The 27,470-nt window shown below is 41.4% G+C and overlaps 1 protein-coding gene across 1 annotated transcript in view; it reads left to right on the top strand.

The window, feature by feature from the left end:
* LOC124804158 (toll-like receptor 2) overlaps nt 1-27,470 on the top strand; it is a 105,942-nt gene that overhangs the window by 18,100 nt on the left and 60,372 nt on the right. Inside the window, exons 3-5 of the mRNA XM_047264731.1 lie at nt 1,097-1,258; nt 13,139-13,482; nt 21,097-21,281. Of these exons, the coding sequence (XP_047120687.1) occupies nt 1,097-1,258; nt 13,139-13,482; nt 21,097-21,281 (691 nt within the window). The remainder of the gene's footprint in view (nt 1-1,096; nt 1,259-13,138; nt 13,483-21,096; nt 21,282-27,470) is intronic.

The following is a 27,470-nucleotide window of genomic DNA, read 5'->3' as shown; positions in this document are numbered from 1 at the left end:
TGGCACCAACACGTTTAGATTGAGTATTGTTGTAGTTAGTAGATAAACCTCGAGTTATTCCGAAACTGTCAGTTAAATATGTAGCAACATAAGCTAGAAATTATTCACTTGGACCTTGAGTTAATTTATTTTATGTTTTTTTAAGTCATTCTGATTTTCAATTTTACTTTTTTACTTTGATATTATAAATGGTTTCTGTTAACATAATTTACTGCTATACACAAATATAAATCAATTTGTGTCAACATGATTATTGAATACATATAACCTGTTTACAGTTTCCAGATGACAGGTCAAATATTCGTTGCCATAAATTACATTAAGTTGAATTGAAATTAAATTAAATTAAAACTAGTCTACTAATTTATGTATCAATATAACTATTCATCCTAACGCATTTTGTTTCATGCTAGTTCACATGTATTTTTCATTTTAGTAATTCGCATTTTTTGTACAATTATTACATAATTAAGAAAATTTTTGGATATTTAGATATACAGTTTATAAAAATGTCGTCATTTATGCAAGATTAGTATGTATTGAACGGCATGTGCCATAACTTACATCTACATGATTACAGGACGAAGTAGCTCAGCGCCAAATGACTTAAAGCTATGGTAAACGACGTATTAGTAGTTACTTTGTTTTAACGAGCTACCGCTTTTGTGACTCTGTGATAATTCCATTTTGACTGTAATGTAAGGGGTTTAGGAGGAACTCCTCAGTATTGCAGATGATTCGGGCCTCGTATTTTTAACAGTATGTGTGTATAGCAGGCACTTACTGCCATATTACAGCACAGATATCGTGTGCTAATAGGCAGATCACGATGCAATTTTGGGACATACGAAGATGATACATATGTTGTCGATCAAATGGGATCATTTATCTCTCTGTCACTGGAAAATGCGTAGAACCTGAGAAATCGTTTATGTTTCGTTGCCCATTAGTCTAATTCTTTAGGTTGACAAATATATTCAAATTCTGTCCCCACATGGAAATATGACGTAGTTTACTAACTGCAGTTAGTCTGTAACTGTATATGTAATTTAGCAAGCTTCATTCCTTTTCAGAAGCTATTCCTACTTTCTTGCAGGTCCAAGGACATACCAGATGGCCACACGATTGGGGTACTGGCAGCTGGTTTCCTCAGCTTCATCTCCTTATTCTCGGACGATAGTTATGGACACATCAACTTCACAAAGCAGTTTCCCGTTGCTAAGATCTACGTTCATTCGCACTGCCGTGGTTTATTCAGGTACAGTTTCAGATAGTTTGTTATCACAATCACTTCTGTAGAAATATTATGCGGTATTTTTTAATTCTATTTCTTTGGGAAACTATGCTTTAGTTGTGATATTTTGTTGTAGCGTACGATTTTTACGACACTCTGCGTGCAACCGCGTCATCCACATTGTCTTGCGGAGAATTAATTCGTCCGCCTGCTTTTATACGTTGGCTCACCGAGGATATACTTCATCGAGAAATCTTACGATGGTACACGGTAACAGAAGTTTACCTTACATAAAAACGAAAAGTCAACAAAACTTTACACCCCTTCAGTTATATTGAGTAGACTGATCTTTCACATACCACTTTTGTATTAACGGGAAACTTAAATATGCATTTGTCTTCAGTGGTAAAAGTCTCTGGATTCGCTGTTGCCTCTTGCACCACATTAGATGCTGTTTAATTTCGTTCCATGAAATGGGTAACACTTTTCTTCCATTTTTTACCAGTGTTAGGCATTTGCCTGTTATGTAGTCTTACTTAGTGCCTCTGTTTCTGTGGTTAGATTCTATTAGATTTTTCTTTTTCTTTCTTGGTCTACCTATTGATGTTTTCTTTGTTGGTCAATAATTCATTATTACTTTGGTATTCTGTTTTCATTAACTGTTGTGACGAAAACACAAAAGTCATTGCTTTTATTTATACATAATTTGATCTGTTTGTTTACGCTTTTAGTCCTAGTTCTTGTCTGATTGTTATATTCCTTGTACTGTACTTAGCTGTACTCACGCGTTTTCAGCTATTATTGACCAAGTCTCACTATCAAAAAGTACAGACGATATTGCCATTGTTTTATAGAACTTCATCAGAGTTTCCTTCTCCACCTTTTTATTGAGAATTTGAATGTGATCTTATTAATATAACAATGTTTTCCAATTTTTTCCAGTGTGTCCCTTTAATTTGTGAAGGAGATGGTATTTCCAAAGACGCTAAATTCATTCGCTCTCTCTTCCTTCTTGACATCTTTTGCTCGGGACGGGCTCTTGACCTCTAAAAATTTTGTTTTTAGGGCCACAATTGTTAAGTTATAGCTTTCACAATGACATTTAATTTATAATTGTCTTTTTGATAAGTGTCCTGACTGTCAGCTATTAAAAACTGGTTATCAGCAAAGATTATTATAATTAGATGAGTTAATTATTTAAGATTATAGAAATAAAACTCCATTTCTTTTAGTCATTGTCTCAAAATTTCATCAACATAGATACTACAATGTATGGGACACAAACTGCATCCTTGTCATAATCCTGAATTTGTTGTTCCTGCAACATTCTCTTTTGCATAAATAGCAGCTTTAGAGTGTTGTATTATTCGTAGTGGTGTGGTATCTCTCTCCTGACTAATATTCCTCGCAGTATTTTTCTATCTGCATTGTTAAGAACTTTCAAACTGTTAAATATTACAAATTTCCCGTTACTCATCTCATGACAAACGTGTCATCTGAGCAAGAATTACTCTTTCTGAAACCAATTTTCTCCTTCAAGAAGATTTTTTATAATATTACTGCGGCTCTTTATGTTTTTATCTACGAAAATATTCTATTTATAGTTTTGTGTAAAGGAATTCCCATATAATTCTTATTATTTTCTATCTCTCTTCTTAAATGTAAGTTTTACTATGATTAATTTCCAGATGTTTAGAATTTCTTTCATTGTCCAGCATATGATGATGAAGGGAATGAACCAAGATTTAATAAAAGCAAATGCCATCTCAATCAATTGGGTATTTGTGTTGTTACGTCCAGGTTTTTCATTTTTCTTAACGCATCCTCTAATTCTGTCATTTCTAGTGTTGTGAGACTACCATAAGCTACTGTAGACTATTATATGTAAGCGTACACTAAATTAGTTTTCTCAGCATGTTTGGTCAGCTAAGATCTTAATCCGTTACCTGTGTGTTAGGTGTGTTACACATCTATTGAGCGTTACTTCATTTTGATGGCTTTACTTGCGTATGCGTTCAGTATCTTACTATAATCCACTAGGAACCGGAAGGAGTGAACCATCTACAAACTGAGTGAAGGGACATAAATGGCGGCGTAACCTGAGGAACTGTTTTCTACATAGTTATCCACTGGTCTGTCACTTAAAAATCAACAGTATTGATAGTAAAACTGAAATTGTAAATCTTTGATGATGTTTTATTAAAAAATAGTTGATTTGTAACGTGAAACAGAGTGATGTAATAAAAATAAAGAAATACAGATTTATCATATTGAAGTAGGAAACGCAATTTCCTCGGAAAAAGTAAAATTAAAAAAACGCAAAACAAAAACATATCAAACATCACATGAGTACTTGGCCAAGTGCAATTAAAACATGTATCTCTGCTAAACGGCTTTCGCACTTGTCAATAATACTAGGAAACCCTTGCTTTTCATAATGATATAGAACGTTCTTTTGAGTAATAAATGTCAACGATAATTATAGAGATTTTCTTGTGTTTGTTTATGTGAGCTCAACTTGCCTCAACTGTAATTGCTTTGGATTTATAAAAGCGCAGACGTTATGCATGCAGTTACCTTTATTACTTATTAAACGCAATTTTTATTTTGTAAGGACATAAGATACTCACTGGACCAACACTAAACAACGTGCGGTTCTAATTACTTGTAAAATACACAAACGGAAAACAAAGAGAAGTCGTTGGCTCCCAGTTTCTTTCTGACACATTCGTTAATGTTTCTTTTCTACCAATGCTACTAATACTCCAGTAAATGTACCATTTACTGTGTCATTTATGTACTGTTCCAAAACTACCGAACACAGTTTTCGTGGAGCGCAACTCTAGTAATTGCTATTCTATGCACTTACATTCTTGTTCTCTTCAGGTGTTACAACTTGTTCTCCAAAGTTTCTATTTGCTCCATACTGATTTGTTCAAAGCTTCTTATAGTAGTCTAACTATTCTAAGTTACTTATAATTTCAATGTTCATATTATTTTTGTCTCTTTATTCAAGTACTTCATCATTTTTTATGCCAATTACTGTCGTTCATGACTACCATTTTCTACTTCTAAGATGAATATCTCCCAGTTCTCCTGTTAGTTTTCCATCTACAGAAAACCTACAGCCACAAGCAATGTTATCCATAGCTCATCCAACCACCTAACAGATCATATGTATACCAGTTTCAGACACGTGCTGTGAGGATAAACCGAACACCTCTTAATCCTGAAAACTACACACACACACACGAATTAAATAATCAGATCAAGTGCTGTAGAAATTAATACAAAACTGATACAATAACCAAATTCAGCAACAAGGCAGATATGGAAAATAATGACAGTGACCGTCCACTCAAGAACACAACAAATGTGGCTGAAAATACAGAGGCAGAATACAGAAACAACACAGCACATCATATCAAATCAGAAAAAGAAACAAATGGTAAACACTACCATACAATAATAAAATAGCACATACAATTGGAAACATGCTGAAGAAGCGGGGGATTCCACTATCATTCAAAATAAACAACATATTTCAACAAAGGCTAAAATCAGACACTAGAACCTCAGGCGAATTCAGCAATGTAGAACTTTACCAACTTACATGCAGATCCTGTTAATCACAAAACGTCATACAAACAACCAGAAACTTCCAAACTAGGTACACAGAGCACAAGAAAGAGAGCACATGAGAGCTCTGAAGAGAGACAGCACAAAATACCACTTTCGAAGGACAATAAATAAAAGCTACCAGCCTACTGATATCGAAATCCATCTACTCATTCCGAAACACAGCAATAATTTACACCGAAAACAAAGAATAGAAAATTTTTTTACTTACGCAAGGCTGTATTGGATGGCAAAAACGTAGTAACAGGAAACACGACACTTTAGAAGAACAAAATACTTACGATTTTAAGAGATTCAACACAGGACACATGCGCGTACACGCACACGCGCACACACACACACACACACACACACACACACACACGCACACACACACACACACACACACACACACCAAATCACATCTCCATCACACAATGAGGCATATATACGGAACAGAGGTCGTCAGAACTCCCGCTACAATTTTCAAAACCTCGCGATAGGCCTTACACCTCGCAACACACGCGAATAACAAGATGGCGTAGAATTTTGAATTATGGCCAAGGTGTAAAAGTTATGTTTTTCTATGATTTTAAAGCGGCTACAAGTCGACCAATGAACGTGGGTAGATGACATATTATGTGACAGCCCAGTGCCCACCAAAACTGCATCCAAAAAACTACCGCAGTTCCCAACAGTATAACTCGGACTCATGTAAGTTCACATATTTATATCGGTTAATAACAACCTCTCATACAGTCGCAGATGACATGCTGTATGCCGAAGAAACGGTACCAAAACACTCAGGATGTGCCTAAAACATGGCAACAAATGTAGAAACCATGCTGCAAGTTAAAAGTATGTTCTATGAGACAATTCAGACAGTATAGTATCCGGAACCAAACATTTCACCTTTAATAACGTTTTGTAATGCCTGCAACGATGGCAATGTTACATGTTCTAGAAGAAATAAAACCCTACTGTCGATGGTGATATTGTCGCTGAAACTAGTCTGGGGAAGAAAATAAAACAAAAGTCTTTTGCTTCAAAGTGGATCCACAATCATATATTGTTTTTATGCAAACATGGTTCAGCAGAAGAGTTTTCAGGATACAGTGACTATACTTACCAAAATCTCTTGAGAGAATGAACTAAATTTCCACAAGGCAACATAAGATCCTAGTGAAGATACCATACATGTGTTAAGAATAAAATAATGGTGCAAATCGAAAATTAACAGCTCCGCTGATCCATTGTGCAAATATTAACATGATTTGTTGATTTGAAAACATAAGAGAAACTTGAATTTGTGACAAATATATGAAGAGACTTTATCTTAAGATACAGCAGAATATTAGAAGAAAGTAGGTTTAAAGTGTGAAATGTGATGAGGAGAAAGGCACAGAGAGTCTATCAACTGCACAATACACCGTTCTAAGAACGAAAGGCACAACAATAGAAAGAATAGTAAAAGGAAGATCAGAATTTATTGTCCTGTGGACAACAAACTCATTAGTGAGGCAGCTGGAGTTCGGATTGCGGAAGACTGGTGAAGGTAATCCGCCGTCTCAGTTTCAATGGAACCACCACCGCCATTTGCGTGAAGTGATTCAAGCAGACCAAATGAGGATAGACAGACAGGGATACAAACAGCCGTCTCCCAGAATGTAACTCCTATCCCTTAACAATGGGCAGCCTCACTAGGCGGAACAGATACCATCAGACATTATATGCAAGGCTTGGAATAAAGGATGGCTTAATGCATGGCGCAAGATCTGCATCACATCATGAACTTGGACCGAAAATGCTTAGTGAAGAAACTGATAAAGTAATTAAAAAGCCAAACTCACAAAAAACCAGTTGACATGCACTAACGGGAGAAATGCTCCAACCATTAAGTGATGAAACAATAAGCTGCTCCTTATGAACTCACACGTGATATCCATGACAAAAGAGTTATAAGATTTAAAAAAAAAAAAAATCTGTCCTCATACGACACCCAAAATGGCCTCATCGGACTGGTACGGAAACTATCGTACACTAACTTTGCCGATTCGGGCGTTCTGACGAAGATTAATCAAAACTCTACTGCATAATAATATTACTGGGGATGTAGTAAATACAGAGTGACTAGAAAATCTATAATTAGCTTATTAATACCATGTGAAAAAATGCTTAGCATTGAGAAATAATTATTTGCAGAATTTATTGATCTAAAAATTTTTGGACAATGTAGACTGGTATAAGAGCTTATGGAGTTGTGTTGCCGAGACAGGAAAACAGCAGTTTTACAGGACTGTGAGAGTACACACTTTTTCCTTTAACAAATACTCTATTGATGAAAACTCCAAACGTAAATACACCTGTGTTGATGGAATTGTTGTACACGTTGTACACGGCGGGGGGGGGGGGGGGGGGGGACATAAAAAGTTTGGATCTCAAGACATTCTAGCACTATCATCCAAAATCTGATCATATTTCTCAAGAGGTTAAGGAAGTAATGAGTTACTTCTTTTTGCAAACATGTAACATGTAATAACTGAGATGAATCGATTAATAAAGGAAACAACCAATCAGCTGATGGCTGTTTACTTTATTAATTGAAGTTTATTCACAGCTGATTTTAACAGCCTCCGTCAAGACTGAGGTAGGAAGAAAACTGGAATCTTGGAGTCAATAGTAGCAAAAATAAATTTGGTTGCAGAGTATCTGAAAAAAGCAACTTTTTTTAAGTACTTACGTAGCTGAATAACTGAGGAAGGCAGATTCTACCAGGAGATTAAACGTAGAAGTACAGAAGATGAAGCAGGATTCAACACTTTAACCAATTATTTTAAACACCAGGAAACACTACGTAAATTTTTGGTTTAAAATTTTGCAGTCTATGGTACAGTGAAATCGACGGTAGGGGAGTTACACCAAAAACGGCTACATAGTCTGAGGTAGGGTGATGAACAAGAGTCCAAAGGATCTTATGGATGTGCAGGATGACCAATGAAGAAGTCTTTAATATCACAGGAGAAAAATGTCGTTTTGAAGGGCTGTTAAGATGTGGAAGCGCACCTGATCCTCTGCACAAACGTTGGTCGGTCGTACTGAAGACAGAAAATATGCACGAGGAAGTTCACAGTTTCACTACTTCAACCAGACGACATACGAGCTAAAGTAACAACGTATGGCGAGCTGACTATTGTGTGGATTGAGAACAAAAGAACTTCATTTGTACTGTTAAAAACGAAACAACATAAGAACAAAAAACAGAGAGAATTCTCTAGTGTTACATAATTGCTACGACAGGAAAGAGACCAGGAAATGCACTTCCGAGTAAAGGTCGAATTTAGATTGTGAATTGAAAGGAAACGGATATAATTTTCATGGAAGGCAGATGAGTTCGAAGAAGTACGGTGGTACACTGGTGAGGGATACGCCAACAGCGAAACGTTTTGCGTCACGACTGAGCACGACCTCGGAAGGTATATATTATGTGGCAAAAAGGTCGAGACCTTCGCACAGAAACGTCAGGGAAACCAGTCTTCTCAGCCTTTCGCTTGGGGCTATTAACTCCTCCCTGAACTCGAGGAACAGAGCGGTGGGTGGGAAGCTGGGGGGGGGGGGGGGGGGTCGGAGAAATCGTCGTTGATACGGCGTTACCTGCAGAAAAGTAATCTACGAGACTATATTGGAACGTAATTATGTCAAATGAAGATACGTTTCATACCGAAAACATATGCCCTGTAGGTCTCAAAAGCCGCCGAGAACCAGTCGAACCTGTACATATAGTGGAGCAGCAATCTGGATAGAAGACGGCGAGAAAAGTGCAATATGAGAGTTACAAAGTGCCGCTGAGTGTCAAATTTTGTCGGGATACAGCAGAAAATGGATGGATTGCCGACGGAAAATTCTGGAGAATAAAAATTTGAAGACCGGAATGGGCATACAATGTTTAACGATATTACAAAATGACCACGGGTCTGTGGCAGCTAAAGTGAACGAAAACTCCTTGCAATTTACAACATTGTTCGGAATTATTAACTAGGTGTAAAATTGTGGCTAATAATGATGTAAGCTGACAGAAAAAGAAGAATACACATGCGAAGCTCCGATATTCGTGGAGAATTGTTATGTAAGCTGACACAAAAAGAAGAATATGAGGAAGCCAATAGTGAATGCGTGTGTGACTATCCTACCAAAATTCCGTGAAACATTTGTACTGCGGTAGCACTTTGCTTTTTGGAACAACACTATGACTGTAATTATTTCAAAAAGGGGATTGCTTTCGTAACGTTGTCTCGATGAACTTTCGAGTACTGTTCGTTAGTCTGGGACCTCTACTCAGCTCAATTAACGGAATAGGTAGAAAAGATTGAAGGAAGAGTTAATAGATTTGCCACTGTTCTGTTTACGCAGAGCGAAAGCGGAGCAAAAATAACCTCAGTTGCCGGCAGTGCTCAGGTGAAATCATGCAACATGTAAGGGTTCATCGTTAAAATTACAATTTGGGGCCACATCTGACCTAATGATCACGATGTTAAATTTAATAAATGTAAACATACAACATCGCAAAGCAAAATCTCTCTCTCTATCTCTCTTTTTTTTTTTTTTAACTAGTGTCAGATATTCCTACAGGAGGTGGTACAGGTCAAAAGTATACGAAAAGTTCCCATAGATTGTCCGGAAGTCAGTACCTGTTCAGATATGTACCACCCTGTCGTCTCATTGCTGTCAGCCTGTTGTGAAGAAATAGACACCATACGCAGCGATGCATGCAGTCACCATGCATCCTTACACATCTTTCGGCTTTTTTCGCTGTGAATCGCGCACTTTCTTAAACACACCTGACTACATAAGAATTGCGTCATATTCATCTGTCAAGCACTGCTGTAGGTTCTGCACATTGCCAATGGCTTAGGCATATACCAATGCCTTCAAATGTCTCCAAAACCAGGTATCCAACGGATTCAGATCCGGCGACGGGGGCGCCATGATACCGGATCTACTCCACCAATCCGTCGCCTATCACCTATGAAAAGTTGCGGTGAGCTACTGTGGTACGATCCGCAGAAAATAAAGTAGTTCCTCTTCTTAGATAAATCACCATCTTTGCTTTTCTTCGGTGCACAGACACTCAGGGTCGGGCGGCAGACTGGGTAGTCAAGCGCTCGTGACGCGCAAATAGGCAGAAGGTACAGGGAGAATGGAGCCAGTGGCAGAGGAGAGGCGAAAGGAGCGATATTGAATGCGCGAAACAGTTTAATTCAAACAGAGAATACAGGCTGGGTAAGAAATAAGTAAATTGCAAGATGACAGTTGGTGCCGAAAGAAAATTCCATGGAAACAGCAATTTGTGATAAGAAACAAACGAGAGTAGATCTCCGTTATCTAAAAAAAAAAAATCCGTTACCCACAAACGTAATGCATCAAAGGACTGACATAACACATCCTACTTACACTACATCTCCAGGTATCAAAGACCTGGAAAATCCTGTATGTGTCTTGAACGTTTCAGCAGACGGATAAGACGATATATATGACTTACTGATTTGCGAGTACAATGACTTTCTTACGGCAATTTCCAATCTTAGAGAAATAAATGTCCTTGAAGTAAGATTCCACCAGACACAGTCATATACCAGTACTAAACGCGGTCACGAAATTTAGAAAGACATAAATATAAATTTCGTTACGTCCAAATATTGACATTTAATAGATTAATAATGATGGTAGACCACTTGCCCGCGAAAGGCAAAGATCCACAATTCGAGTCTCGGTCCGGCACACAGTTTTAATCGGCCAGGAAGTTTCAGACTAATAACAGTTGTCTCATTTTACTTGTCGAGACATGCCGGTGTAATATGGTAATAAATAAACATTGTTACAACTGCTAGAGCCCCAATCAATCAGTAATTATGTTATACTTGGCTTAGCATACCAGAATCAAACTCATTACTTTATCTACGACTTGAGTGCGAAGTAAAGCACTGACATAACGAAATGCTATGTTACAAGACGGCTTTCTTTTCTTACAGCCTCTGATCGCTCGCGAAATTATAGCCACAGTGAAAGTCTAGTGAAGCTTTATACAGGTATGTTGTCCAAGATCTCTAGTATGCCCGTCTATCACACTATGTTGCACTTCTCAATTCTGAGTGCACAGTGAGCACGTGAAGATACCCAGCTGAGAAATTTTGCCTGATTTCATACAGCCCACATAACATAACTGTCACGTGTTTCCCTGTTCTTGACAGTTCTCGGGTGCATACTGCAGATGCAGCGTTTCGGATTGGAAAGTTTGATACCATCCATAAAGCCCAGACTTGGCTCCCTGTGCTTTTCACCTCTTCGTTCACAAGAACCACTGGTGCATCGTCATAGCATTTTGACACAGATAACAAGCTGGGGTCCGGTGTAGAGAATTGGCAGAAATCACAGGCGGCTGCCTTCAATAACAATGGTATTGGAGATTGGTACCAGATGTCTAAATCGGAACAGTGACTACGTAGAAAAGTAGCTGGAAGGTGTAGCTAAATGTTGCAAATAAAATATGTTTGAGTTGCAGTGTTATTTCGATTTCGCGACCGATAGGAGAAAAAAAAAAAAAGAAACTCTCGCATATGACTCAGTGTGCCTGGAATGTTAAATGCAACTGTATAGTCCTCAAAAGTAAAGCGGCCCATATTTCAGCAGGTATTTGTTTACCTACATCTATATACATTCTCCGCAAGGTACTGCATGGTACATAGCGGAGAATACCACGTGCCACTAGCAGTCATATCCTCTCCTGTTCCACTCCCAAATAGAGCTAGGGACAAAACGTCTCTCTCTATGCCACTGTACAAGACCTAATTTCTCTTAGTTTATCTTCATGGTCCTTACGCGAAAGGTATGTTGTGGCAGTAGAATCGTTCTTCAGCTGGCCGCAAGTGACAGTTCTGTAAATTTCTTCAAGAGTGCATTGCGAAAAGGACGTCGCGTTTCCTCAGGGGACTCCTATTTGTATTCACTAAGACTTTCCATAATGCTGATCGAAACTACCAGGAACAAATCGAGCATCACACCTCTGAACTGCTTCGATGTCTTGCTTTAATCCGACCTGGTGGGGGAAAAATGACACTTTTATTTAAACATTTTGTATAAAGGATGTAAAATTAGATTGGTATTCAATGTTTCATCTATCACACATTGTAAGATGTATTTTTTTTTCAAGGTGTGCTCTAAGGATGTGAAACTTGGACGGCAAACAGTTACGGCAATAAGAGAATAGAAGCTTTTGAAATGGACCACCCAAGAATGCTTAAATTACATGAATATATCGTGCAGCTGAAAAGATACTGACTCTATTGGCACAACCTGATTTAAAAAAAAGCGATCCCGAGATCGTAAATTTAGGAGTGGAGAGAAGTACAAGAGGCAAAAGTTGTTGGGGGAGACCAAGGGTTGTTCTCAGTAAGCTGGTTCAAACGAATGAAGGCTGCAGGAATTATTCAGAGGTAAAGAGACTTGCACAGTATAGACTAGCGCAGAGAAAAGCATTACTGCAGTCTTGCATCTAAGGACCACAACAACAACGCCTATCAGTTACCTGTTAGAGGAAGTCATTGGAAAACTACAGCCGCTTCCTAAGATAAGAGAAAGAAACGAGACGTTTGTTATTGTAGGCCTGAAGTTATCTAGTATTGGTTCATTAAGTAGATAAATAACACAAAATATGGAACATACACGCAACTTCAAGGTCGATTAACAGTGTCCTCCTGACCAGAATTGGAAACTAGAACCTTGGTTTTACAGAACAATGCTCTTTGACATTGCAATATCTCGGTAGAACTGTACCCATTCTCACACATTCGGTTCTGCAAATACCCCTCCCACTATCTAAACGTCACGGGAGTTCTTATGGATACCTTGCTGCAGTACATTTGCTGAAAATAAGATTTTGTGTAGAAACGGGTTAGTCACAGCTTAAGAAATCGTTTCTAGAATTGATCTTTGTAGTGGAGAGCATGCTGCTCTAAAACTTTGCTTCCGTTGGCTATGTTAGCACCAACCGACCCATCCAGTTATGTCTGCATAAAGCCAATATCTTGGGCTTCCGGCTGGAAGTAGTAGAAAATTGTAATGGATGACTTGTTCACTGGTAAATTCACAAATAGGAAACGACGTTGGACAAGTAGTCATTTTATTGATAACATTTCTGTCTTTTCAGATTCCTCGTAGAAAAGACTTCTCACCCCCCGTCAGCCATTAAAATGATTGTTTGTGGAAAGTTAGCTGCGCTTACTGGTGTTGCAGGCAACAACTAAAAGAAGACTGTATTGAGAAGGTCATATTCTTGACGGATATCATCCATGCAGCCTACAACTGGACGTTCACCAACGACGACTTCTGGCCGTTCCTGTTGCGGCGCTTTGTGGGCGAATTGGGAGCTGAGTTGACGCATCTGTCGTTGGGCTCTTCAGATTTACTGACCGCCATCCCAGTCAGTTTTCTAACACAACATCTCTCCCCTGATCTGCACATGAGAGTGCTGAAGCTGGCGGATATGACGATTGGCCAACTGGAGAAACCTCTCCTTATAATGCCCACACTGCATGAACTGAGCCTTCCCGACGACAACATTAGTAGCGTCAGTGAAGGTAAGGCGCTTCTTCGTGTGCGTAACTTTATAAAGGCATGTAAATAACCATGTACACGTAGCTGATATGCCTGTGCAGGCTTAGCAAACATTATGGCGTGAAGAAATATGCAGTTAATCCAACAAGACGCTCTGTTGCTGTGGCTGAAACACCTCTGGAGCCGTGAAGGTGCGGGGTCAACGGTCGAACTCGGCTGTTTTTCAGACGTTCACTACTAACGGCAGGACTCGCTGCTCGTGCCCAAGGTCATCTACATCGGAATGACGCAGTGGCTCTTGTACGTTAGGTAGCCAGTTGAAACCTGGAGGCGGAGGAACTTTGCCGGTAAGCGTAGTGGACGTGGTGTCGTCCATTTCCCAAACTATGAGTCAGTGTAAGAGAATCGTAAAAATTTGTTTGTCATATTTTGATTTATAGCTCAATGGATAACGTAAGATGTGCTGAATTTGTCAAGAAAGAAAAGGACTAAATTTCGTATAGCTATTTCCTGTGGGAAAAAAATTTACATATGTACTTTGAAATCTAGCTCTACCTTGACTTTAATGCTATTACTAATTTAAAATATTTCTCATATTATATTCTGATGTAGACAAGACGGGATGCTGACGCGATTATTAGATCCGAGGATGATACAAAGAGATCGGAACTAAGGTATTCAAAAATGTGCAGCTGGAACTGAAAAATAAATGATATACTAGAATTGTTTTAAATATCAGCATAGTTGCTATTCTCTCTTGACGAATATGACGGTTGTAATGAGACTGAGGTATTACTTTCAAGCTTTAAATTTTCTGTACCACATTCTGGTGGTACGTAATGCCGCAGCAGTCATCAAGGAACTGCTCTCTGGTGTTCACACCTAACGGAACTGTTTCCTTGGTGCTCCAGAATAGACACGATAGCTACTCTACACACTCGTTCACCTAGAGAAACACTACCAGTATACACATCAAACAAGTTCTAGACTACAATCGGTATGCACAGAACCAATTACACCTATCCATATTATTTCACTGAGACATATTGTCCCTGAAATTAAAAACAGTTCGCACCCAAGAGGTCTGACTAAGGTTTTCTCGAGGTTTCCTTTGGTTGTAAGGCAAATTCTCTGCCTGGAAATTCACTCATACATATTCTCATTTGGGACTTCGTATGCCCCTCTACCAGATCGTTTAATATTTGACTGAAAGGTGGTTGACTGTCTTGAGTCATTACTCTACCTTTAGGGGCATGGAATAAAAGGTACTGTATGAGAAACACGCACGCTTTGTCTCACTACCAGCCTGTTCGGATATCTGGCTAAAAACGTAGAAGTGCTACAGCAGCCTGCCATGCTCACACTAGTTCGGAAAGAAAGATGTACACACAAATTTTGATTTGTGAATGGGACACTGGGCAACATTCTGAAGAACTGGTTTTGCGTATTCGGAATTCCTCGGTTCCGATCAAGTTCTAGGAATACAGGAGCTTGTAGTACGTTTCTGTACATTTCTAATTGGGAATTCCTCTATACTAATACCACATTGCCTAGCAAATGGTTGGACAGAGCCGCTTCGGAATAATGGGGTGGGTCTCATTCCAATCTTTAGAATAAAGAAAACGAAAAGTTTTGTCACAACTAAGCCACTAAATTTACTCTGTGCACTCGATATTTCAGATACAGAAGGTTTTCATTTTTCTTCTGGAACATATTGACCCAGAATTAAATTAGAAATAGTTATTGTCTACCAAAACCGTTTTGTGGGAGATAATCCTTGGTTATAAGGCAAATAGAAGAACTGGAAACCCCTCTAAAATAATCCCTCAGCGCCAGTACCAATTCGCTTTTTATTTGGCTGGTCTACAAAGGATTATTACTGGAACAGTCATTCTCTCTACCTAGCGAATGAAAGACATATGTAACAAACTCACACACACACACACACACACACACACACACACACACACACACACGCACACAAATGTAGCTACTCAGGAAGTAGTGTCATTACCAGGAGCAAAGGCTGTGGAGGGTAAGGGCAAGGGGTTGTGAAAGGGTAGTGATAATTTAGCAAGCATACCATTTATAACAACACTGGTACTGCAAAATCACTGCACTATCAAGTTAAACCGTGCTAAAATGATTAAGAGAGACGTTCAATAAAGAATGCGACGCATTTTTTTAAAAATCAAGTTGGTTTTATTCAAGATTCCAATACGCTATAGTATATATTAACTACAAAACCCTACTTTTCAACAAAATGCGACGACGTTACGTCAGCTTGCTGGAAGGGCCTCTAGGCTCGCAGGGTACAACTTTACTTGTCGACGTCGGAACCAACGTCTTGCTGCATCAGTAACTGTCATCCAAGTACTGCTTCCGCGGAGTGCATCCTTCATTGGGCCAAACAGAAGTCGGAAGGTGCGAGATCCACGAGTAGGATGAATGAGGAAGAACATTCGAATGAAACTTCCTGCCAGATTAAAACTGTGTGCCGAACCGAGACTCGAACTGCGAACCTTTGAATTTCGCTGGCAAGTGCTCTATCATCTGAGCTACCCAAGCACGACTCACGACCCCTCCTCACAGCTTCAGTTCTGTCAGTACCTTGTCTCCTCCTTTCCAAACTTCACAGAAGCTCTTCTGCGAATCTTGCAGAAATAGCACTCCTGGAAGAAAGGATATTGCAGAGACATGGCTTAGCCACAGCCTGGGGGATGTTTCCAGAATGGACACAGTTTTAATCTGTCAGGAAGTTTCATATCAGCACATACTCCGCTGCGGAGTAAAACTCTCATTCTGGAAACATCCCCCAGGCTGTGGCTAGGTCATGTCTCTGCAATATCCTTTCTTCCAGGAGTGCTAGTTCTGCAAGTTTCGCAGAAGAGCGTCTGTGAAGTTTGGAAAGTAGGAGACGAGGTACTGGCAGAATTGAAGCTGTGAGGACGGGTCGTGAGTCGTGCTTGGGTAGCTCAGATGATAGAGCACTTGCCCGTGAAAGGTAAATGTCCCGAGTTCGAGTTTCAGTCCTACACACAGTTTTAATCTGGCAGGAAGTTTCATATCAACGCACACTCCACTGCAGAGTGAAAAACTCATTCTGGAAACATTCCAATGAAGTTATGTAAGCTCCTCTCGGGTGCGTAGGATGTTTTGGGGCCTTGTGTTGTCATGGAGAAGTAGAAGTTCGTTTGCATTTTTTTTGCGACGAACACACTGAAGTCTTTTCTCAGTTTCCTGAGAATAGCACAATGTGCTTCAGAGTTGTTCGTTGCACCATGACGAAGAACATCAAACAGAATAACCCCTTCAAAGTCCCGGAAGAGCGCCACGATGACATCACTGCATGAGAATAAGGCTTTGAACTTTATCTTCGGAGAAAGGTGGTGTGAGCCGGCCGAAGTGGCCGTGCGGTTAAAGGCGCTGCAGTCTGGAACCGCAAGACCGCTACGGTCGCAGGTTCGAATCCTGCCTCGGGCATGGATGTTTGTGATGTCCTTAGGTTAGTTAGGTTTAACTAGTTCTAAGTTCTAGGGGACTAATGACCTCAGCAGTTGAGTCCCATAGTGCTCAGAGCCATTTGAGCCAAAGGTGGTGTGACGCTACTCCACGGGTTACCGTTCTATTTCTGGTTCGAAGAGATGAACTCATATATAATCACCCGTGACGATGTTTGGAAAAAATTGTCATTATCAGTCTCGATGTATATAGATAGTCATTCGCTGCTGTCTGCAGCTCGTGGTCTAGGGGCTAGCGTTGCTGCCTCCGGTTCACGGTGTCTTGGGTTTGATTCCCAGGCGGGCTGGGGATTTTCTCTGCTTGGGATCTGGGTGTTTGTGTTGTCCTCATCATTTCATCATAATTTGTGAGAGTGAATAGATTGGATTGTGAAAAAGAAAATGGACTTTGAAAAAATTGGGACTTTTTACAGGCGCTGATGACCGCGCAGTTGAACATCCCACAAACCAAACATCATCATCATCATCCTTCATTGCTCTTTATGGTCTTCTGCTAGGCTGCTAGGAAAGCAGCGGGTACATACCTTTGAGTACCTCAACTGGTGGACGAGTTTGTTAGCACTACCAAGAGAAACGTCCAATAGTGCGGCGAGGCGTTTGACTGTGATGCGTCAATCATCTCGAATGAGAGTGTCCACACATTCCAACATTGTAGGAGTCACAGCTGTGTGCGACGGCTGTCAGATGGCAGATTGAACAGGTTTGCGTGACTTGTTGCAATGACGACAGACGCCTCACCCTACGACACAAAATGCTTTTGTTTACTGCCAGGTCTCCGAAGACATTCTGCAAGGACCTTTGAATATGATGCTCTGCTTTTCCGCCGGAAGAATCTCATTGAGAGCTCTCTGTTTGGAACACACCTCCGCAATAGACACCATTTTGAAGGCTACTTCTATCGCTGCCATTTGTAGTGAGAAGATGCCACGACATTCTACAACAAATTCCACGTCTTTCCAACCGAAACTGGCCGGGAAAAAAATTGTTGCCGTACTTAATTGAAAGCCACTCGTGTTTTAAAAGAGCATGATAACAGAAAAATGTATTGCATTACCAATAGTTCACTAACTGTTGAAATGAATCAATTTGCACGGCCGTTGCTGATCTCACAATTCATAAGGAGGTCTAACTCATTAATACTCGGAACTCTCAACCAGGGAGTTAAGCCCCCCCCCCCCCCCCGTCCCTAATTCTATAAGTCCCTCCAGATCCTCGAGCACCATGCACTCCGCCATGCCTTCTGTATATGCCTCCCATCCCCCACACAGATCCTCTACAACCTGATTCTTTTTCCCCATCTGCCCCTTTTCCTCGAACATATCTGCATCCTCTATACCTTCCGCCGTCTTGATCCCCCTCATCCTCTGGTTGCTCCTCTCCTCTCCAACCCCCGCCCTCTGCTGCGCCTTAACCATTGTATCCGCCCTCCCCTTTACCTCTACACCCTTCATCTCCTTTCCCAAGGTGGCTTCTGTCGACTCCCCCTCCTGGATGATGCCCTCTCTCCCTTCCATTTATACCTCGTATCAACTCTGACCCTCACCTCCCCCTCCCTTCCTCTGTCTTCTCCCCAGGCTTCCTCTCCGCCCCCTTCCATGCTGTTTTTCCCCACCTACCCTCTCTCTGCCTTCCTTCTCTCCCCCAAGTCCTTTTTGCTCTCCCCTCCACTGTCTTTTCCCACTCCTTCTCGCGTCTGCCCAGCCCCACAGTTCTGTGTCCCTCCCTCCATCAGATCCCCCTTTTTTTCTTTTCTCTCCTCCCCCCTTTTCCCCCTCATAGGTCCGGGTCCCTCCCCCCACCATCTGCCACCATGTAACCTGTATAGTGCTGTTTTAAGTGAGTGTTCAGTGTTGTGCGTCCCCTGTTAGTGTTGTGTACAGCCACCATAGTTTTTTTTTTATCTCAAGCGAACAGAAACCAGACTGTCGTCGTGTTTTTTAATTGTGCCTGTCTCCTTCTTGCTTATCTTCATCTGCATCGTCAACGCAGTGTGTTTATATTTTAAATTCCACAACTTCCCGCCATTTTACAGTTTTTTGCAATGTCACCGTTGTACCACCTGTTTTTGTTGTTGGTTTCTATTCTCATTATGTGTCTTAACCCTCCTGTAGGCTGTAGAGCAGCATATTACGCTGCTGCCAGCTCCCTCTTTCCCCCCCCCCCCCCCCCCCCGATGGTGGGGGAATTGAAATCTAATAAAGAAAAAAAACATAGAGTAATCAACTAGTTAACACAAAATACTCAGTCAGAGAATAATCAGCAAGGTAACACTATATCACTAATCTAAAACCCGTAACATAATGTTGCCATGAAAACTGATCATGTACAAAGCAGATGAAACACAGTCAACTAGAGACACCATAATACTGGCTGAAGCCAAAATAGTATGCTAATTGAAAACCTTCCTTGCATACACATACGTCATTCCACAACATGAATAACATCAGATCAACGGCCTATGAGAAACTCTTAACATAACTAAATCCCAATCCTGGAAGGTATCGTGATACCATATTAAGAAACTAAGATTGCGCGAACAATGTTTCATCAGTGCAAACACGAATCTGCCTGAAGGGCTTCCCACAAAGAGTAACAATGAGACTTAACAAGGTAGGATGGGCCCCTATGATAACGATATTGTCTTTGCAATCTGCTGTAGTACGTAGTGAACAATCAGCAACACCGTTTCAAAATACAACAAGCACACAACTAAATCCGTCTGTTGTGTTAAGCCATTCCCCGCGTTAAACCATGAAATGCATAAGAAGTTTCAAAGATGGCTAACTTCCCACTGAAAAGTTTGACAGTTTCCTTAAGCAATCCTGTGTGCTGGACACACTGTACTAATCAGCGCCACGTCTATGCACTGCAGGCACGGTCTGACCGGGAACCAGCAGAACACCGTCCGGCCCACTCTTCAAGTGTTCGTACCGCCCCCTCTATGTTGACAACCGCAGCTGCCAACGAGTTTCGCCGGCGCATGTTTCCAGACTAGGCGACCCCTCTGATCCGCGACAGACTGACTTTTCGTCATTCTGGCTTCCAGCTTGATGATTTCGGGTGACGTTTGCAGAAGCTCTGTTCTTGATACAGGTGGCCCTCTGTCCACCCTCTTCCCTCTGATCATCCGAGTGAAATGCTGTCACCTTGACGCCACCTGCTGGATAGAGGTGGAAATAATTCTGAGTCGCGTAATCACGGTACAGGGTAAAGGGCAACATGGTCCCAAAAACAAAAATAGTTCCGTCGCTTCTGCAAAAGGTTTTCGATGATTTTTCCTTTGTTGTAAGAAAATGATACAACTGCTTATCCTCTCCCCTTCTGTTGCACTAAGAGCTGGCCTGGTATATGACTAAAACAAACAAGGTTCTGTACTGGAATGGATCTGCAACAGCCCGCTCTTCAAGCTGAGGACAGAAAGTTAAAAAAGTATAATATTTTATCCATCTTTTGTGCGACTCATTGTTGATTATTTTAGTAAGTAAAAAAGGAGCATGTTTAAATTAATACAGATCCACCTTAAGTTTTGGGGGACGTACCTTGGCTGTAGTTCAGATTTCATCATTGGAAATCTTCTCTCAAATATTTCCAATTGTGATCATCTCTGTCCCGCTACCAGCTCGCCTGGTATATGGCTGGGAAGTCTCTATGTTAGGTTCTGAGAACAGAAAGCAAATAAAAAGCACTAAAATATTACACTACGAATGATATACTAACGTAATAAATCACGTCCTGTTATCAACACAGAGCATAGCAATAAAATATACTTCTGAAAGTGAATTAGACATGAACTAACACTGGAAAGTAAAAGAAGGTTGTGAGGCCGTATATGTATAACATTTTATAAATCTTACAAGACAATCTCTCACTTAAATCGGTTCCATTCTAATGCGGGTAAATCTAAATAATGCATTGAATGTGACAAAGAATAACGTCATTCATCTAATTCTATAGAAAGCGTTGTGGAAGACCGCAATTACAATGTCATTTTCGAAGATGAATGTTGGGGCTACAGAAGCCACTGAAAGGGGACATTTGTCTACAATGAGAGATGTTGTGTTATGTTTCATTAGGAGGTTTTAGTAACACAGAACATGGTGCTTCATTGGACCACAGCTGCGCTCGAGGGCGTACCCTGGTTGCTGAAGCTGGACCTCTCTGGCAACGAGTTGGAGGAACTGCCACAGCTGTTGCCTGCAAGACTAGAGAACCTCAATGTCTCCCGCAATAGGATGTTTGCTCTCAACGCCAGACTGCCTCAGTCACTCATCACCCTCAACGTTTCCTTCAACAATCTAGAGGCAAGTACAGTCCTTGTCTGACATACTCGCAGTATCAGAACACTTTGTAAACACACACTAGTGTCAGCACAGTTTATCAGCACTCATGATGGGGAACGTGCATAAATCACAAAACATTGTAATGATAAACACCACTTTTAAATCAGGCTGATCATCTGCGGTAGTTCAATGCGGTCGTTTAATTATATTTACAGTTAACTGCTCTGAGAAACGCAACATGAAATATATTGTAAATTAGGATACATTAACTACTTGAGGACTTTCTCACGCAAAATTGAAATTAAGTATATTCTGTCAACAGTTATTGATAACGAGCACAACGGGATTGGGGGAATTGGTCTGATTGAGTGCGATATATTTTACAATAATTCACAACTGACCTGTTAAATATTAAACATAACAAAACCTAGTTAAAATATTGATGCTGGCCAGCCTTGTTTGCTCTGAATTGGGAGTTCAACCTGTAAACAAATCAGAATACGTAATTCTGAGAGAATTACGAATTTCATTTAATAACTATGAACTCTGTGATTTTATAACTATTTTGAAAATGAAACATTTATTATGCGAAGTTGAAAATATAAAATTACACCGCTTCCTTGAAGACGACTTGCCCCACTAACTGCACTACCGTTTGTGGAAATTGCAACATCAAGAATAAAACGCATGAATTCAATTAATTTAATACCACAGGTTAGGTACATGACAAGTAACAAATGATTACCTTTTCAAATCTGTACATGTCCTTTGAGCCCTACTATTCAGCATGTCGAGTGGCCACCATGCTCTGCAATTGCGGTTGTCATACGACGTGGCATTGAATCAATAAAGTTCTGAATACGTTCCTGAGGGATTTCCCTCCGCGCAGTTTGTATCCGAGTCCACAAATCCATAACAACAGTTACTGGAGGACCATGACGCATCAGGTGTCGACCAACCATATCCCAGACATGTTCGATGGGCGACATGTCTGGCGAACGTGCAGGCCAGGGAAGCAATGGTACCCGTCGTTCTTTGTACTTTCGTCGCAATATGTGGCCTGGCATCGTCCTGTGGAAATGTGCCCTGTGGAGATGCCTGAAGCAGGGGGAGTGCCTCAGGCTCCACAACCTTCGTTAGGTACCGATTGCTGTTCAAAGTTCCCTCAATACGTACGAGGCGAGATCGGTTGTTGTAACGAATGGCGCCCCGAACAGTCACACCTGGTGTCCACTATGCTGCTCCAAAATGCAGCCCTCCAGGTTGCACTCACCACGGTACCGCCGAACAAGTATGCAGCCATCACTGTAGGACACGTTGAAGCGGGACTCATCCGAAAAGATTACATGTTGCCACTCAGCACCCCAGTGACGGTGTTCAAGTGCCCATTGCAGTTGGGGGAACTTGTGGTTTCTGGACAATGGTAACCGAAGTAAAAGCATTCGTGCAACCAGTCCAACCTGCGGCAGACGGCGACGAACCGTCGATGCAGACATATTCACACCTGTTGCAGTGGTCCAGCGACGAGCCAAGACTGTGGATGACGCTGTACGGTCAGTATTGACCATGCGGCCAGGCGACGTCATCCCGTGCTCTGGTCATGTTTCGTGGTGCAGTTCCTGCTAGCCGCTGCGTACGATTTTCCTCTATCCATTGCTTCCACAAACGCGCTGTCGTAGCACCATGCCCTGTGCGAGCCGAAATGTCACGTATGACAACCCCGTTTCCCGGAGACCGATCGTTCTTCCCCGTTAGAACTCGCCCACATGCCGAAATGGCTCGCTTTGACGTTGACGAGGCATACTGGCACTCAGTGTATTGTTTACACCTTGTGTGACAGCTCTGCACCGATTACACTAGGTGCAACACCGACCCTGTCGGACAAACACGAGAGGGCTCTGCTCGGCCTACGTGTACCCCATGTCGCTGCAAAACGTATCACGTATTGCTTGTACACCCGTTGCCACTTAAACCAAGTGTGGTGCTGTTCGGGTAATTCCTTATCGGTGTTGCACTTTTCGCAAACGGCAGTGTAGTTAGTTAGTTAGTTACGTGCTCCGTTGGTCAATATCACCGGAACTGCTGTAATGTGGAATGTGTCAAGTGCATAAGAAATGCACACATGAACCAAGATTCTTTTTTTTAAAAAAAAAAAATAAAAAGCATAGAATTTTTATTACCTACTCCATTCCCTTAAATGGCACAAAATGCATATACAGGGCGTTTCAAAATGAATGTGCGGGTTCTATGGCTTTGTAGCATTTATTACATTCAACTTAGAGGTGTAAATAATACATCAAATGAAAGACCAGCTGAAACAGTTGTTCTTACAAGTGTTGACTTAGGTGAAATGTCAAGTCACCACCGAAGACGACACGATCCAGAATATCTTCATCGTCATGCAGCAACGTTTCGTTTGCGAAATTGACACATAAACCGTACGTGGTAGTCTTTTTACAGTTTGTAACAAGTGCAGACGATAAGGAAGTAGTTGTAAGCGTCTCCTCAAACGACTCCACAGAGACATCACTGGAAATGCTAAATCACGACTAGCCATCCGAACTGATTTCTTGCTGCTTCGCGTGAAAGGCTCTCACTCGTTCAGCACGTTCTTCAGTCACTCTTGGTGGTTTCAGTCTCTTCCCTTTGCGTACAGGTATATAAACAAAACTGTTTGAGTTGCTCTTTTATTTGATGTATTATTTATATTTGTAAGGTGAACGTAATAAATGCTACAAAGCCTTAAAAGCCGTATGTTCATTTTGAAACACACTGTGTTATACCTACAGATTTGTTATTCTTTTTCAAGAATTCATCTATGATATAGAAGGAGTTGTCAAGCAGATACGATTTCAGTTTATTTTTGAAACTATTACTGTTGAATGTCAGACTTCTTATTTCGTCTGGTAATTTATCGAAAAGTTTAACAGCAGCGTATTTTACCCTTTCTGTGCCAAAGGTAGGTTAACCAAAGGACAGTGAAAGTACCTTCTGTAATTGCTAATGTTTCATGACAGCAAAATAACGTTATGCAGAATACAACCTAGTGCAACAGTGTTATTAAAAAGATATCAACAAAGACATGAACAAGATGCTACCATCTAAATATTAACGCAAGGAATTTCTCATTAAGAGTTCACTATACCTGGTGACTACTAACACAATGAAGAATCTTTGCCTGACTGTACATACAAATACACATGAACTGAAGTCCCCCGTCATGTTTTTGTCTGTGTGTTCGGACTAATCTCAGGAACAACTGTAGGGATTTTGATGCGGTTTTCACTAGACTCATTTACAAGGAAGGTTTGTGTATATTATCTCTAAATATTTACTGCAAACTAGACGAAAACGACACCACAGTCGTCAAGTAGTTTTCCAGAGAGTAAACTACGACATTGACTCCTTACTCAGCTTGCATTTATCGCCAATCTCTCGGCCAGAGGAGCCCCAAGCGATTGGAAAAAAGCGCAGGTCTCTCCTGCGCATAAGAAGGATAAAAGAGCGAACCCGCAGAAATACGGACCACTGTCCTTAACGCAGGTTTGCTGCTGAATACTCGAACATGTTCTGAGATCGAGCAGAATAAATTCTCTTGAGACAGGGAAGCTTCTGTCCTCCAAATCAGCACGAATTTCGAAAGCATAGATTGTTCGAAACTCAACTTGCCTCTTTCTCACATGATATCTTGCTGATCATGGATGAAGAGCAACAGGCACCAAACTTATTTCTGGTTTTCCGAAAAGCGTTAGTCACGGTACCTCACTGCAGAGTGTTAACGAAGGTCCGAGCATACCGAATAGTTTTCCAGGTATGTGAGTGGCTCGAACCCACCCAGTACATTGGCCTGGACGGCGGTCTGTCCATTAGTGGCAAGGGTTTCTTCAGTTCTGCCCCACGAGAGTGTGATAGGACCGTTTTTGTACTCTATATCGCATAAATCATTTAAGGATAGGGTGATCAGCAAGCTGAGACGGTTTGCTGATGACGCTTCAGTATCCGGGAAAGTAACGTAGTTGAGTGACTACAGTTGGTTAAGATTGACTAAGACAGAATTTGTATTTGGTGCAATGGCTGGACAGGTTGCTCTAAACGTAGAAGTTAATGAATATGAATAGGAAAAACAATCCTGTATCGCCCAAGTACAGTTTTGTACCGCTTGACACATTTACTTCAATTAAATATCTAGGCGTAACATTGAAAAGCGATAGGAAATGGACGTAAGGACAGTGTTAGGGAAGGCGAATGCTTTATTGGGGGAATTCTGGGAAAGTGTAACCCATTTACGGGTACAATCAACACGCGAGAGTTCCGGAGATCCTTCGTGAACTGGAACAGGAATACCTGGAGGGAAGACACTGTTCTTTTCGCGAAAGATTACTGAAAAAGTTTAGAGAACACCCATTTGTCTCTGACAGCAGGATGATTCTACTGTGTCCAACGTACAGTCCCGCAATCCGAGTGAAGACAAGATAATAGAAATTAGGGTTCCGACGGAGGCATATAGATAGTTGTTTTTCCAACGTTCCTTTTTGAGAGTGGAACATGGGGTAGAATGAGAAGTAGTGATACAACATATCCAGCTCCATGAATCATACGGTGAATGTAGCTGTAAGTGAGTGACAGAACTCTGGATTTGCGGTAGCTGGCGCAAGGCTCCAAACGAACACTGAAGGGTGGAGGGTACTTCTTACCAGTGTTATGTATCAGAAGGTGCTTTGTACCAATGTTACGCACTAGAGGGTGCTTTGTCTCAATGTTACGTGGTGAAGGACGCTTCGTACCCATGCTTGCGTGGCAGTGTGTGTTCTGTACCTTTGTTGCATGGATGACGGTGCTCCGTTGCCCTGTTTGCGTGGCGGAGTGTGCTTCGTACCAATGATGGATGAAAAAAAGGGTGCTTTGTACCGTTCTACATGACGGAGGGTGATTCGTACCAATGTTATGCGGCTGGGGAGCACTATACCAATATCATATGGTGACGGATGATTCGTAGGGATGTTGTACTGCAGAGGGTGTTTCATACCAATGCTGTGTGGCAGACGTGTTCCGTTTTAGTGTTGCATCACAGAGGGTGCTTTGTACAAATGTTGAATGGCAGAAGGTGTTTAGTACTGATTTTGTATAGTCGAGGGCATTTAACACCAATGTTTGATGACGGACGGTGCCTTGTACGATGCTGCATGGCAATAGACACTTTGTAGCGATGTTACCTTTAAATATGTGTAGGTAAAGGACACACAGAAAATGTAGCTCGTGCCAGGCAGGGGCTGGAATCGGCTGGTCGGCACGTACGGGATGTCCCTCTCAAAGTAAATAACACTACTGGCCATTAAAATTGCTACACCTAGAAGAAATGCAGGTGATAAAATATATTATACTATAAATGACATGTGATTACATTTTCACGCAGTTTGGGTGCATACATCCCGAGAAATCAGTTCCAAGAACAACCACCTCTGGCCGTAATAACGGCCTTGATACGCCTGGGCATTGAGTCAAACAAAGCTTGGATGGCGTGTACAGGTACGGCTGCCCATGCAGCTTCAACATGACACCACAGTTCAACACGCGAGTATTGGCTGGCGTATTGTGACGAGCCAGTTGCTAAGCCACCATTGACCAGAAGTTTTCAATTGGTGAGAGATCTGGAGAATGTGCTGGCCAGCGCACCTGTCGAACATTTTCTGTATCCAGAAAGGCCCGTACAGGACCTGCAACATCCGGTCTTGCATTATCCTGCTGAAATGTAGGGTTTCGCAGGGATCGAATTAAGGGTAGAGCCACGGGTCGTAACACATCTGAAATGTAACGTCCACTGTTCAAAGTGCCGTCAATGCGAATAAGCGGTGACCGAGACGTGTAACCAATGGCACCCCATACCATCTCGCCGGGTGATACGCCAATATGGCGATGACGAATACACGTTTCCAATGTGCGTTCTCCGCGATGTTACCAAACACGGCTGCGACCATCATGATGCTGTAAACAGAACCTGGATTCATCCGAAAAAATGACGTCTTGCCATTCATGCACCCAGGTTCGTCGTTGAGTAGACCATCGCAGGCGCTCCTGTCTGTGAAGCAGCGTCAAGGGTAACCGCAGCCATGGTCTCCGAGCTGATAGTCCATGCTGCTGCCAACGTCGTCGAACTGTTCGTGCAGATGGTTGTTGTCTTGCAAACGTCCCCATCTGTAGGCTCAGGGATCG

This window comes from Schistocerca piceifrons, chromosome 1, assembly GCF_021461385.2.
Source record: "Schistocerca piceifrons isolate TAMUIC-IGC-003096 chromosome 1, iqSchPice1.1, whole genome shotgun sequence".
NCBI classification, from domain to species: Eukaryota; Metazoa; Arthropoda; class Insecta; order Orthoptera; family Acrididae; genus Schistocerca; species Schistocerca piceifrons.
Note: the sequence above shows the minus strand (reverse complement) of the source record. Positions and strands in the feature narration are given on the sequence as shown.